The 13,999-nt window shown below is 40.3% G+C and overlaps 1 protein-coding gene across 1 annotated transcript in view; it reads left to right on the top strand.

Annotated features, from left to right (window-relative positions):
- LOC139408476 (1-acyl-sn-glycerol-3-phosphate acyltransferase alpha-like) overlaps positions 1-13,963 on the top strand; it is a 31,940-nt gene extending 17,977 nt beyond the window's left edge. Inside the window, exons 3-6 of the mRNA XM_071152417.1 lie at positions 7,504-7,679; positions 8,036-8,131; positions 9,123-9,195; positions 9,373-13,963. Coding sequence (XP_071008518.1) covers positions 7,504-7,679; positions 8,036-8,131; positions 9,123-9,195; positions 9,373-9,539 — 512 coding nt within the window. The 3' untranslated portion in view covers positions 9,540-13,963. The remainder of the gene's footprint in view (positions 1-7,503; positions 7,680-8,035; positions 8,132-9,122; positions 9,196-9,372) is intronic.
- The last annotated feature ends 36 nt before the right edge of the window (positions 13,964-13,999 follow it).

Here is a 13,999-nt window from a genome sequence, read left to right as displayed (position 1 = left end):
TTGTGTGAAAATTAGCTGGCTAATAAAGTCCGACAGCTAGCTAGCTAACGTTACAACGTCAGATGAGCTAACGTTAGTAACCTAACCAATTTGCTATAGTATTAACGTTAACTGGTATACAACTCCTTGCCGTTCCTCAAGTTTTAACGCGTTAGTTGCTTCCTGCCTGGACCCTGGCAATTTGTGTAAAATGTTAACTAACTAGCGAACGAACTAATGTTTCCCCTCTAATTTTCAGAATGAGAGCATTGGGTGAAAGTGAGGTCGTTGCTTGTTAAACAAATGGATTCGGGGATAAAGTGTAGCTGGAGCTGGGCCTGGCTTATGCTGGATGCCAATAGAGGTGAAAGAAACGCCACACACTTTCCTTCTTTCAATATAGTGGATAAAAAGGGGTATGCCAGGTGTACTCTCTGCCTGAAAGAGATCAATTATGCCAACAAAGGGTATCATGCTCCACTGGCACATTGTAGACAGATGTCCACAGGCAGAAAGTGTACAATGTAATAACGTGCAGTGCATCCCAAAGATATTGCTTTTGTTGCGTTGAACTTGAAAGTAACACCTTTGGGATTTGAGGGAGATTATACATTTTTTTACTCTGAATGTTATTTTTGCATACATGTAGCCTTGTGCACTTGATCAATGTCTATAGTGACCACTATAATAGAGCAAAAATGGAATGCCTGTTTGTTTCATTCTATTTTTAAGATGTTTTTTCCCCAAGTGCAATATTTAGACATGTGTGTGGTCACAAACATTCTATTATAAAGGCTGTCATGTCTAACTGCAATATTACTGTGTTTGTTTTCAAGACTTGAGTGTCATTTGCAGTGAACATTGGATTGCTTTCCTTACATTTTTTAGCTGTGAGTTCGGTTCACATTAACCACTTTTTATGTTACACACATACTGATGATGTAGATCATATTCTTTGTTTAATTAGTTAAAACCTGGGATTTGTTTGAATGTTTCAGTGTGAAAAAAGTGTCACCTTTTTGGGCCCTCACCAGTTTGCATCCCTGGGTAAGAAAAATTGGCACTCCAAATGGGAAAAGGTTGCCGAACCCTGGTGTAGCCTATTAGCGGCCACTTCAGTAGCCTAATGACAGAATCTGCGAAGGCAAGCAGCAGCTGGAGGTGGGGGGTCGGGAACAGGTTTTTTTTCTTCTGGTTTGGCTATCTTGATTTCTGGCTCCCTCTTGAGTCCTTTGTGTGTCTGATTTAAATAATAACGTCTGCTTAAAGCGTCAGACAAGCTCCGTAGCCTACATATAGTTGATTTTATTAAAACGCATAGGGTGTGTTTACATATCGAAAAATACAAGTTTAATTTTTGAACAGTTGATTCGTCGAAGGAACAGACGACTCTTGGTCGACCAAGATTTTTTTTTTGTCGGCGACAGCCCTATAACTCACTACAAGGCATGGCGACTTGACCCAGTACCAAATTCCAGACCAATCAAATGCAAAACTTTACTGATTGTAATCAGCCACCTCAAACAAATACAGGGCTCTACAGTGTGACCATTTTACTCGCCTATGTGCCTAAATATTTTTGCTGTGCGACCTGAAATTGATTTAGGAGCACCATTCTAGCTTTAAAGGGTAGGTAGCATGAGTTTTTACCCACCAATGTAATAGTGTGGTCAAAGACGTAACTTAGTTATAGTCACGATCTGGTTACCTATAAGTACAAACATAGTTATGTTTTGGGGTTATTACATATTTATTAACTTATTTCCAGATCACTTCTAAACTACCCACAATGCACTATTTCTCAACGTCGTATGGAAGATCTACTGTGGCTACATAGTTCGTAGGCTAGCTTGGTAGCTAGCTCAAGGTGGCTTACGTTAGCCACACCTCATGCTATTTATGGCTTTGAGGCTGTTTTCTAGTAGGAACCCGTTAGTAAGGCAGGCTCTGGTGCTATCTTGCCGTGAGTTCAAAATGTAAGAGAAACATGCCTGCTTTCGCGTTGTGTAGTACCTCGTCTGTTTTCCTTTTTGTTTTAACTTTTCGGCATGTTCTCTGTGAAGTAGGCTATGGGAGTTTTGTAGATTTTTCTACCTTGGCTTGGTGCTGGCGCACTGAATAAATAAAACACAGAAATGTAGTTATAAGAAAAGCACAAACATGAAAATTCCCATTACAGCATGTTTGTGCAACGGTATCTTAGAGAAATAGGTGAAGCATTAATATGTTGGCTGGATAGCTAGCTAGCTACATGAAGTAAGGGTCACCTGGAAACACTGACCAACACTTTGGTTCCTACCCTGTCAATAATTCCTCCCTCGTTTATTCATTGGTCCTCCCCACGATATTCCAACTATTTAATTAGAATAATCATATTTACAACAGATCACCAATTAACTAGGAATGTATATTTTTTGCCAACATCATGTGTGGAAATGATAATAGAAATGCAGCGATTGATTGAAAATGCTGAATATTATTTTTGTTGTCTGTGACTTCATAAGGCTAGTGTGAGATAAGGTGAGATAGGTGAGAGAACACCATTCAAGGTCAGAAATTTCCTCACAATAATAATCAGACAACTGTGCATTAAAGGGTGAAGTCGACTGATCAGACCACTGACTCAACAGTGTGATTACCAACAACAGCAGGGCTCTCCAGAGGGTGGTGCGGTCAGCCTAACACATCACCAGGGGCACACTGCCTGCCCTCCAGGACATCTACAGCCACAGGAAGGCAAAGAAGATCATCAAGGACCTCAGCCACCCGAGCCACGGCCTGTTCACCAGCTACCATCCAGAAGGCGGACTGTACAGGTGCATCAAAGCTGGGACCAAGAGACTGAAAAACGTCTATCTCCAGGCCATCAGACTGTTAAATAGTCACCACTAGCCAGCCTCCGCCCAGTACCCTGCCCTGAACTTAGTCACTGTTACTAGCTGGCTACCACCTACTCTACTCTGCACCTTAGACTGCTGCCCCTATGTACATAGTCATTGAACACTGGTGACTTTAATAATGTTAACATACTGTTTTACCCACTTCAGAAAGTATTCATACCCCTTGACTTCTTCCACATTTTGTGTTACATTCTGAATTTCAAATGATTCAATTTTTTCCCCCAGCCATCTGCACACTACCTCATAATGACGACGTGAATACAGAAATATCTCATTTACATAAGTATCGACACCCCGGAGTCAATGCTTTGTAGAAGCACCTTTGGCAGCAACTACAGCTTTGAGTCGTCTTGGGTATGTCTGTATCAGCTTTGCACATCTGGATTTCCTCCCATTTTTCAAGCTCTGTTACGTTATATGGGGTGATTAGCAATCTTGAAGTCTTTTCACAGATTTTTAATGGGATTCAAGTCTGGGCTTTGGCTGGGCCACTCAAGGACTTTCACATTGTTGTTCTGAAGCAATTCCAGCATTGCTTTGGCTGTGTTGCTTGTGGTCATTGTCCTGTTGGAATGCAAATATTGGCCCCAGTCCAAGGTCTTTTGCACTATGAAACAGGCTCTCATCTAGGATTTGGCTGGATCTTCATTATTTCCTGTGGCCTTACCAGTCTCCCAGTCCCTGCTGCTGAAAAGCGCCCACATAGCATGATGCTGCTACTACCACGCTTCATGGGTTTTCTCCAGACATTGCGCTTTGCATTCAGGCCAAAGAGTTACATTTTTGTCTCATAAGATCACAGGCATTTTTGCCTTATCTTGCGTGCTGTCATGTCTTTTTCTCAGGAGTGGCTTCTGTCTGGCCACTTTCCCATAAAGTCCAGATTGGTGAAGTGCTGTAGAGACTGTTGTCCTTCTGGCAGGTTCTCCCATCTCAGCCAAACAGCTCTGTAGTTCTGTCAGTGGTCATTGGGTTCTTGGTAACCTCCCTGACCAAGGTCCTTCTTGCCCGGTTGCTCAGTTTGGTCTGAAGGCCAGCTCTAGGCACACTAATGGGGTCGGGTTGACACAGGATTCTGTGTTTATCATGCATAAGAAATATGCTGCTGCATTTTGTAAACGCAGATCTAAAATGCTTCTTGTGATTTCTTCTTGGCATTAGACACATTTTGTGTTTGTTGCACTTTTGCACTCCGATGAGAATTCACGAACATGCAGACAGCGCTCACACATCAGTCAAAGTTATTTTCTTGGTGTAGCCTAATTTACTCTGGTAAATGCAAGATTAACTTTAAGAAAAACATTAGGAAATGTAGCTGGCTACATTCTTTCTATGATAAACGTTGTACATTTGTTGGCCTTGCATAGTTTTAGCAAAAAATACCTTGCTTTTTCATTGTAAGCTCATTTACTTGTGTGGCTGCTAGCCAAATAGCATTGTACTTCTGTTGTCATCTGATGAAAATTATTTATTTTTTCTGCCTAATGTGTTGCGCTAATGCATTTTTTTGTGAAGGAGAACATTAGTTGCGCGCTCCTGATCACACTTGAATTGTAACATAAAACGCATGTGAAATGGTTTGAAATGCAGATTTTTTTTTTAAAGATCTGCATTTTGAAAATGCTCTAGAAATGTGTATACCCTTCCCCAGATATGCATAATTACAATCTCGTAGATCTGCGGACAGTTCCCTGGACTTGGTATAGTTTCTGCTCTGACATGCGCTATCAACTGTGGGACCTTATGTAGATGGGTATGTTTCTTTCTAATTCATGTCCAAGCAATTGAATTGGCGACAAGTGGATCTCAAGGATGATCAAAGGAAATTGGATGCACCTGAATTCAATTTGGAGTGTCATATCAAAGGGGTGGGAGAACTTAACTAAGTTAGATTTCTATATTTCATTTAGAAAAAATGTATATTTTGTCACTTTGTCATGAGGTATTGCGTGTAGATGGGTGAGATTTAAAACATATATTTGATCAATTTTTAATTCAGGCTGTAAAACAACAATGTGGAATAAGTCCAGGGGTATGAATACTTTCTGAAGGCCTTGTATATACTGTATTCTAGTCAAGGCTCATCCTATATAGCTACTGTTGTACACACCTTGTCAATTCATATTTTTTCTACACACACACACAATCATACAGTGCAAATACAGTGCATTTGGAAAGTATTCAGACTCCTTGACTTTTTCCACACTGTTACGTTACAGCCGTATTCTAAAATTGATTAAATAAAATGTTTTCCTCAACAATCTACACACAATACCCCATAATGAAAAAGCGAAAACAGGTTTTTATACATTTTTGCAAATTTATTAAATAAACATACTTTTATTGGGTCACAAGGGCAATACAATCATAAAAATAAAATATTACCTTTTTACATTTGTTTTGTAACTTACACACCCCCATTCCAAACATGCTCCAATGTTGGACAACCCACAATATATAAGGTACCAGTCAAAAGTTTGGGCACACCTACTCATTCAAGGGTTTTTCCTTATTTTTCCTGTTTTCTACACTGTCGAAGAGTAGTGACGACATCAAAACTATTAAATAACACATATGGAATCATGTATTAACCAGAAAAGTGTTAAACAAATCAAAATATATTTGAGATTCTTCAAAGTAGCCACCCTTTGCCTTGATGACAGCTTTGCACACTCTTGGCATTCTCTCAACCAGCTTCACCTGGATTGCTTTTACAACCGTCTTGAAGTAGTTCCTACATATGCTGAGCACTTGTTGGCTGATTTTCCTTCACTCGGTGGTCCAACTCATCCCAAACCATCTCGATTGGGTTTGATCTCTGCAACATGGTTGCCATGAAAAATCTTTGAATGAGTAGGTGTCCAAACTTTTGGCTGGTACTGTATGTGAACATCAGATGCAAATCTGTATTCCCAGTCATGTGAAATCCATAGACTAAGGCCTAATGAATTTATTTCAATTGACTGATTTCTTTATATGAACTGTGCATTTATTTATGTTCGGTGTACATATTTTTATACCATGGCATTGTTGAATACTTTTTTCCAGATTTGCTTGAAGTGCATTCTAGAGCATGCACTATTTTCTTCTATCATACAGTATATCAAGAACAGAATAATTGAATGGCAATAGGTCATTGTCACCGGCAAGTGTACACATTTCTGGGGCAAATGTGACATTGTACCATGGCTATAATTTAAGAGTCTGGAATATGTAAGGGATAATCAACAAGGGGCTATGCGTCCTCTGGAAAGTAATGCAACTCTGTGGATGGTTAGATCCACTCCGTTAGTACGTTGTGGAACAAACCTTCTACGTTCATTATTTTCCATAAAACACACATTGATCCCCTCATTGATAATCCCTTACATATTCCAGACTCTGACATTGCTCCTTCTGATGTTTCTTAATGTCTTTTTATTTTGGGGATTTGTTTGTATTCTTAGGTGTTACTTCACATAAGCATTTCGCTGCACCTTTTGATAGTATGTGTACGTGACCAATAACATTTTGATTAATTTGTTTTTAATGCACAGTGGTCTGATTATTAGACTTGGGCCTTTAAGGCCTAACACGGAACCCAAACCGGCCATCGTGCATCCATTTATTTTGTCTCCCTACACCAAACGCGATCACAACACGCAGGTTAAAATATCAAAACAAACTTATGGCAATTTAGCTAGTTAGCTTGCACTTGCTAGCTAATTTGTCCTATTTAGCTAGCTTGCTGTTGCTAGCTAATTTGTCCTTGGATATAAACATTGAGTTGTTATTTTACCTGAAATGCACAAGGTCCTCTACTCTGACAATTAATCCACACATAAAAAGGTCAACCGAATCATTTCTAGTCATCTCTCCTCCTTCCAGGCTTTTTCATCTTTGAACTTATATGGTGATTGGCATCTAAGCTGTCATAGTATTACCACGACAACCGACAACACAGTTCGTCTTTCAAACACCCACGTGGGTATAACCAATGAGGAGATGGCACGTGGTTACCTGCTTCTATAAACCAATGACGAGATGGGAGAGGCAGGATTTGCAGCACAATCTGCACCAGAATTAGAAAGGACTTCTATCTTAGCCCTTGGCAACGCAGACGCTCGCGAGCAGTGTGGGTGCAATAATTGAATAACATAGATTTCAAAATGTATTTTGTCACGCTCGCGCAAGCACCGTGAGCGGTGTAGTCAGGGTATTAGTCTCATTCCAAATCATTCAGTGGTGTCAATGAAATCCTTGTGCAAAACTGTTAATTCAGTTACATGCATGGTTGGTTATTAAGTTTTAGATTCAACCCCACATGATGACGATTTCATACAGATGAAATATCCCAGCAATCAGATCTAAAAGATCCTTGAATGCTTCATTTACACAGGCAGCCCAATTTTTATATTTTTTTCACTAATTGGTCTTTTGACCAATCAAAACACATATTTTCACATCAGCTCTTTTTCAGTGCTGATCTGAGTGGTCCAAAGACTAATTAGTGAAAAAATATTGGGCTGCCTGTGTAAATGCCTGACAGATCTAATAGTCTAGATCTTCTCGAAGATCATGTTCTCCCTCAGGTCTAATGGAGGTCCTGTAACAGATCCACCAACAGATCCTTTCCAACCCCCAGGTCTAATGGAGGTCCTCCCAGATCGCTGCACCATGGTTGCCAAGAAGGAGCTGGTGTACGCTGGCACTGTGGGCATCGTGTGCTGGCTGGGCGGCATCGTCTTCATCAACCGCAAGAAGACAAGAGACGCCAAGAGTGTCATGGCCGAAGCTGCCAAGACCATGCTGGATGACCAGGTAAATCAACAGGACTAATCTATTGGACCAGATTCATTCGGAAACCCGTGCTGTGCTCTGGAGCCTTCTAATCTAACGACTAACTCCATTCTGAAAGCCCAATAATGTATGATGTCAGGGAGTGACATACTGTTAGATCATAAAAATTTATTAAACAAATGAATGTCATTCCCAAGCCAGTATATCCTGAAACTTAACCCAAGTTTGAATACTTGTAACTTGATAAAACATACTTGATTTTTTTCTGTTTATTTCTGGTTTAGTGTCCAGACCTTTCTCCACCACTTATATTTAAATACTGTTTCCATGCTTCCACATAGGCCTCACCTTTGACCCCTAACCTTTGCCCCCTGTAGATCCGTCTGTGGGTGTTCCCGGAGGGTACGCGGAACCAGAGGGGCGACCTGCTGCCCTTCAAGAAGGGAGCCTTCCACTTGGCAGTGCAAGCGCAAGTGAGCCACAGGGCCGTGTGTGTGCGTGCATGCCTCTATTCCAGTGTTCACAAGGGGGACTTAACAACCTAGCATGGAGACTGACTGAACATCATATGAATTGCAGAGTACATTTTCACTACCTTTGGCACAGATGGAAGACAAAGGGAGTAAGAGAGACTAAGAGAAGCAAAGACCGAGGGAGCAATATAGTGGGAGAGAGAGACCCAGAGAGCCTAATGGAAAGGGTTTCTAAGGTTATAGATGGAGGGTGATATCGGATGAGTGTTGGGGTGAATGAAAGACTGAGGAAGGGAGACAGGTGAAATAAATGTAAAGAATAACGTTACATGAAACAGAGCCAGACCGACACCGCAGGTTCACTCCAGGTTATGAGGTGTCGAAGTGTGTGTGTGTGTGTGTTTATTGTACAGTCTGTCTGTGTAGCCTGTATTCAATGTAGGCCTTGTGCGCCTGCATGCTCAAAGGATGTGTATCAGTGGATAGATCTGAGAAGCAGACGGAACACAGTAACCAAGAACTGCTGGTCCATATTAACTAACACAGAAATATCTGAGGAATCTCTGGTCTACAGAAGGGTCAACTCAAAACCCTAATCTGTATAGTAGATCTCTGCAGAATGGTGTATGTTTGAGTTTCCCATATCATTAACACATGACTGTTGTGCTCCAATGCAGAGCTAACGATATCTCTAGGTCTGCCTCTGCAGGGCTGGAGGAGATGGTGCATGTGTGTGTGTGCCCATAGATGTGTGTACAGACAGTCTGTGTAGGCCAGTCAGCCATGCATGTCTTTGTCTGTGTGTTCATGTTTGTATTTGTCTTGCCTGAGGGAGGGAAGCATCCTTAAAAAGTAGATTATACTTGTTCGTTTGTGATCTTGGAAATAATAATGGTATTTTGGTACCCTGGGCTTAAATCGAATGTGGAACGAACTGTCATGGTAATTCTATTTCTTGCTTCTCTCTTTCTTGCTTCTGTCTCTGTTCCAGGCTCCTATCATTCCCATCGTGTTCTCCTCCTACAGTAACTTCTATCTACGGAAAGAAAAGCAGTTCAACTCGGGTACAGATGTTTGTAGTTCATATTGAAAAGGTGTTATCCACAGCTACTCTTGACATTAATGGCTTATGATATTATTTATCGAAAGAAGTTGTCCTTTGCTTCCATGCAGACACGATGATGAGGGTTGTTGTGATGATGTTTACGATGATATTGATATTTATGCTATGCTCTAACAAGGGACCATCACACTGAAGATCCTTCCGAAGATTGAGACGAAGGGCATGACGTCAGACAACGTGGCCGACCTCTCCGACAAGTCCTACGACCTCATGCGCTCCGTCTTCCTAGACATCTCTGGCTCTGCCCCCGTAACCCAGAGCAACGGGCCCTCCTTGCACCACTAAACATGAACAACCTCCCTCCTCATTTTCCTGTCCAACACACCAAACTCTTCCCCCCCCCCCCCCCCTTCTCTCCCCTCCACATCGTCCCAGCTCCCTACCTACCTACTTACAAATTAAGTCAAATATATTGGCACCCTCGCACTTTACAATGGCGCAGAATGTTCTGTTTTCTCTTTTCAAAACTGGTTGAATGGATGTGTCTTACCCTTAAGGCACCTGCAACTTACCACGGGTGAGAGAAATGACACCGTAAACAAGATAATTGCTTCCAACCAACCAAATTTTTTTTAATAATTTAGTCCAGGCTATTTTTTACTTTGAAGTGAACAATCTCAATGTTAGAAGAAGAAAACATTTATTGGTCCTGTGCAGTTGTAAATCAAACAAATTCATGTGTGTACACCAAATGTTTTTTATATGTCAACTTATCTTAAAAAACATAGTGAATCACGCAAGGGTGCCAATATATTTGAGAGTATCTCTACCAGGACAGAACGCACACACCAGGTCTACGTCATGAACTCTTCTCTGCTTTCTGATGTGTTGGCCTGGTCCAGTTTGGTTCTGGTTGGTTCCTGGTCTGACCTAGCCCAGTACATTCCAGCCCTGACCGCTCACTGCAGCAGGTTAGAACAGCATGGATGTGATGTGGGTTCATCATGCATTCCTTTTGGATTGCTCTGTTGTATAGCATTTTGTTTTGTTTATCTGTTTTTAAGTGGCTTTATGGTTGTCTGATTTTATGGCAGTAGTTGTGCTTTCGCTGGTTTGCCTCTCCCTTCCTCCGGCTTGACTTTAGATTTTCGTAAATGTCGCCAGTGGATATTTATACCTTCTTCTGGTGCTGCCTAATCTCTTTTCTTAATGCGCTCTCAGACAATCGCAACACACAACCACCCTGCTTTAACATGCACACACAACAGTTCCCCCTGCTCAACACCACATCCCACCCAACCCCAGTGTATCCTCCCCTGTTCTGCATTCCAGCCTATTGTCTCTGTGAAGAACAGGGGGTCTGGAGGGGAGGTGGAGGGCAACAGAGGAGCGAGACGAGATTAACAGTAGTCGACTTAGGGACTTGTTCCTTATGTGTCTCAGTGGAATCCACTCTATATTGTTACTTACATACCGACCACACTGGCATCTCAACCACCTTATCACAATAGCTCAATGATATACTGTACCATGCTTGATATACTGTACCATGATATAATGTACCACGCCAAACAACAAGGTATACAACGAAGACAAGAACCATCCTCAGTGAATTCATGGACTTTACTGGACATTTTTGGTGTACTACACAGATTTTCTTCATTCTTATTTTCTATCTGCCTAAGAAATAACCTGCATGTAACATTGAGCAAAGTGTTGTTTTTTTTGCAGCTGTGTTCTATATTTCTTTTTATTTATATCTACATCATATGGTCTTGTGTTCATCTTATTTGTGTCTTAAAGTTCTGTTCTTTGTGCATGGAGAACCTATTTAAGATGTATAAAAGGTGATTTTATGAAGTGCAATGTCCAACTGTTCATTCTAAAACTGCTCCAAAGTGTAAGAGTTCTAGGATGTATTCAAACAAAGCAAATGGAGCAAACTGAATGAAACGGAGGGACCTACTTGAATTTGTCCAATAGGAACTCTGGTTTTGTTGGAAAAAGTGTGCTAGTGCTTTAAAGGTAACAGATTGGGGAGTGATCTAGATGTAACACGGGTACACGAGTAACATTTATTTATTAGCTAAGTCTTGTGCATTCTTTGCTTGGCCAAATGTTCCTTATTTATTAGCTAAGTCTTGTGCATTCTTTGCTTGGCCAAATGTTCCTTATTGTTACATGGCAACTATACTGAACAAAAATATAAACGCAACATGCAACAATTGTAAAGATTTTCCTGAATTACAGTTCATAGAAGGAAATCAGGAAATAAGTTAATTAGGCACTAATTCATGGCTTTCACATGACTGGGCAGGGGCACATGGGTGGGCCTGGGAGGCACAGGCCCCCCCACTTGGGCGCAAGGCCCAGTCAGTCAGAATCAGTTTTTCCCCACAAAAGGGCTTTATTACAGACAGAAATACTCCTCAGCACCCCTGCCTCCAGACGATCCCGCAGGTGAGGGAGCCAGATGTGGAGGGCCTGAGCTGTTGTGGTTACACACAGTCTGCAGTTGTGAGCCAGTTGTACGTACTGCCAAATTCTCTAAATTGACACTGGAGGTGGCTTACAGTAGAGAAATTAACATTAAATTCTCAGGCAAGAGCCCTGTTGGACGTTCCTGCAGTCAGCATGCTAATAGCATGCTTCCTCATTTTGACACATCTGTGGTATCGTGTTGTGTGACAACTGCACATTTTAGAGTGGCCCTTTATTGTCCCCAGCACAAGGTGTACCTGTGTAATGATCACACTGTTTAATTAGCTTCTTGATATGCCACCTGTCACGTGTATAAATTACAGTGACAATTTAGAAATGCCCACTAATAGGGATGTAAACAAATTTGTGCTCAAAATTTGAGAGACAAGCTTTTTTTGCCAACGGAACATTTCTGGAATATTTCAGTTCATGACACATGGGACCAACACTTTGCATGTTACATTTATATTTTTGTTCAGTATAGAAGGGCTGCTGTCAGAGTGGTTACCTTAGCTTTATACTTGATAAACTGGTGCTTTTCCTATTAATGGGGAAGAGGATGGATACACGCATAGTCATTACATACTGTGGTTTTCTGACCAATTATGATACCCAAAACAGAACTGAGAATATTACATTGTTACAATTTTAATCGATGGCTGGTGTATGATATGTACAACTCTGACTGTGGGGAAAAGGCGCGGTCTATTTTTAAAGGAAGCAAGGAATTGGCTGAATGTTCTTGGCCTTGTATTCAAGGTAGTAATAATCAAAGTTGGGATTGTGAAGTTCGTAAACTTGTGAGAGGTTTTATATTCTGTAATTAATAGACAGATGACTGGAATGACTGAAATACTTTTAATGTATGGCAACGCAGCTTTTTATTATAATTTGTATCCAGATCTTGACATTTTTAATATTCACTGCCTTTACATTAGTTGGCTAAAATGACATCGCTTGAAGCTTTTTGCCTGTCAAAAACACCAGTCTGAGAATGTATTTCAGGATTATTTGTGTACTACTTATTGCATTTAACTCTTTATTTTTAAATGTTTTAAGAACTTTAAGTATAACTTATTTCAATGGAATGTTATTTTGCATACAGTTGGTTTCTGACAAAGAAATGTCAATGGGTAATTGTTTTAATTTAAAATTAAGGTAAAGTAATTGAACACTTAATTTTATCTCCAGCATTTTTCTTTGTTGTGCACCCAAACTTCCTGAGGTACAGGGTTGAGGGTCAATCAATTTAAATTCAGTCAATCCAAAAAACCTCTACTTCAATTATCCTCAGTGCTTCTCTGAAACATGTTTAATTAGAATTTCAGTTTACCTCCTGAATTGACTGAATTGATTAACTCCAACCCTGTTGAGCCGCTCATGCTGTAGAAGTGAAATCATCTATGCTTTGTCTGGTAATAACCCTGTATACGAGGCCTCTTCATAGTCGATTGGCTACAGTAGCTTTACCTGCTGGGCTTTTGGCTTACTTGGTTCTGAGGAGTAAATCAACTCAAGGCCCGGGCTTTCCTCATCTTTATGTTCTTGAAGGCCAGTACCACCATGTAAGGAATATCGGTCTGAATACATCAAATAAATCTGTGACTTTAAATTTTGTTAATAGAAGTATATATTAACAATAGTAAGCCTTTCATGGTTTTTGTTATCTTAATGCAGTGGTGTCTTTTTAAAAATCTTACAACAGAGGTTTGAATGTTCATCAAAGATGCTACCAAATTGGTTTCAACCAAATGTATACTGTCATTGATTTTTAGACAATGGTCAATAGTTAGCCTATTAATCTTTTTATGATTATTTTCATGATGTTTTGTAGCTTAACTTTCTAGTGTGTCAGCTAAAAGCGTCATTGACTCAGATGACGATCATATGTTAACTCAACAGGCTCTGCAGCACTACTTTGGAGAGCCTGGTTGGTTGATCTGGCTGTTGTTTACAAAATTATATATAAGATATTGGAGAAAGATTTAAAGTATTCTAAATATGAATAAAGCACTTTTCATGTTGAGTTTGTGGTTATATTTATAAATAACAAATCTTATCAAAATATTCTGAATTTCACCAAAGCAATTCAAGTGTAATATGTTGGCTTTAGATGACTATGAAGCATTGAGCTGGCCAAGGCGTCTTGTCTTATGACATCCTGCTGAGCTGTCTGTGTGGCCTAGACGTACACACACGACAACATAGAAGCCCATTGTAGTATCTGGTTAATATCGACGATGTAGTATTTCTTGATTTCACAGAAATATTGATTAAACATGTTTGATGAATTCTTTGGAAAATAATGTCTTTTTTTCTTAAGG

Source organism: Oncorhynchus clarkii, chromosome 5 (genome assembly GCF_045791955.1).
Source record: "Oncorhynchus clarkii lewisi isolate Uvic-CL-2024 chromosome 5, UVic_Ocla_1.0, whole genome shotgun sequence".
NCBI lineage: Eukaryota > Metazoa > Chordata > Actinopteri > Salmoniformes > Salmonidae > Oncorhynchus > Oncorhynchus clarkii.
Note: the sequence above shows the minus strand (reverse complement) of the source record. Positions and strands in the feature narration are given on the sequence as shown.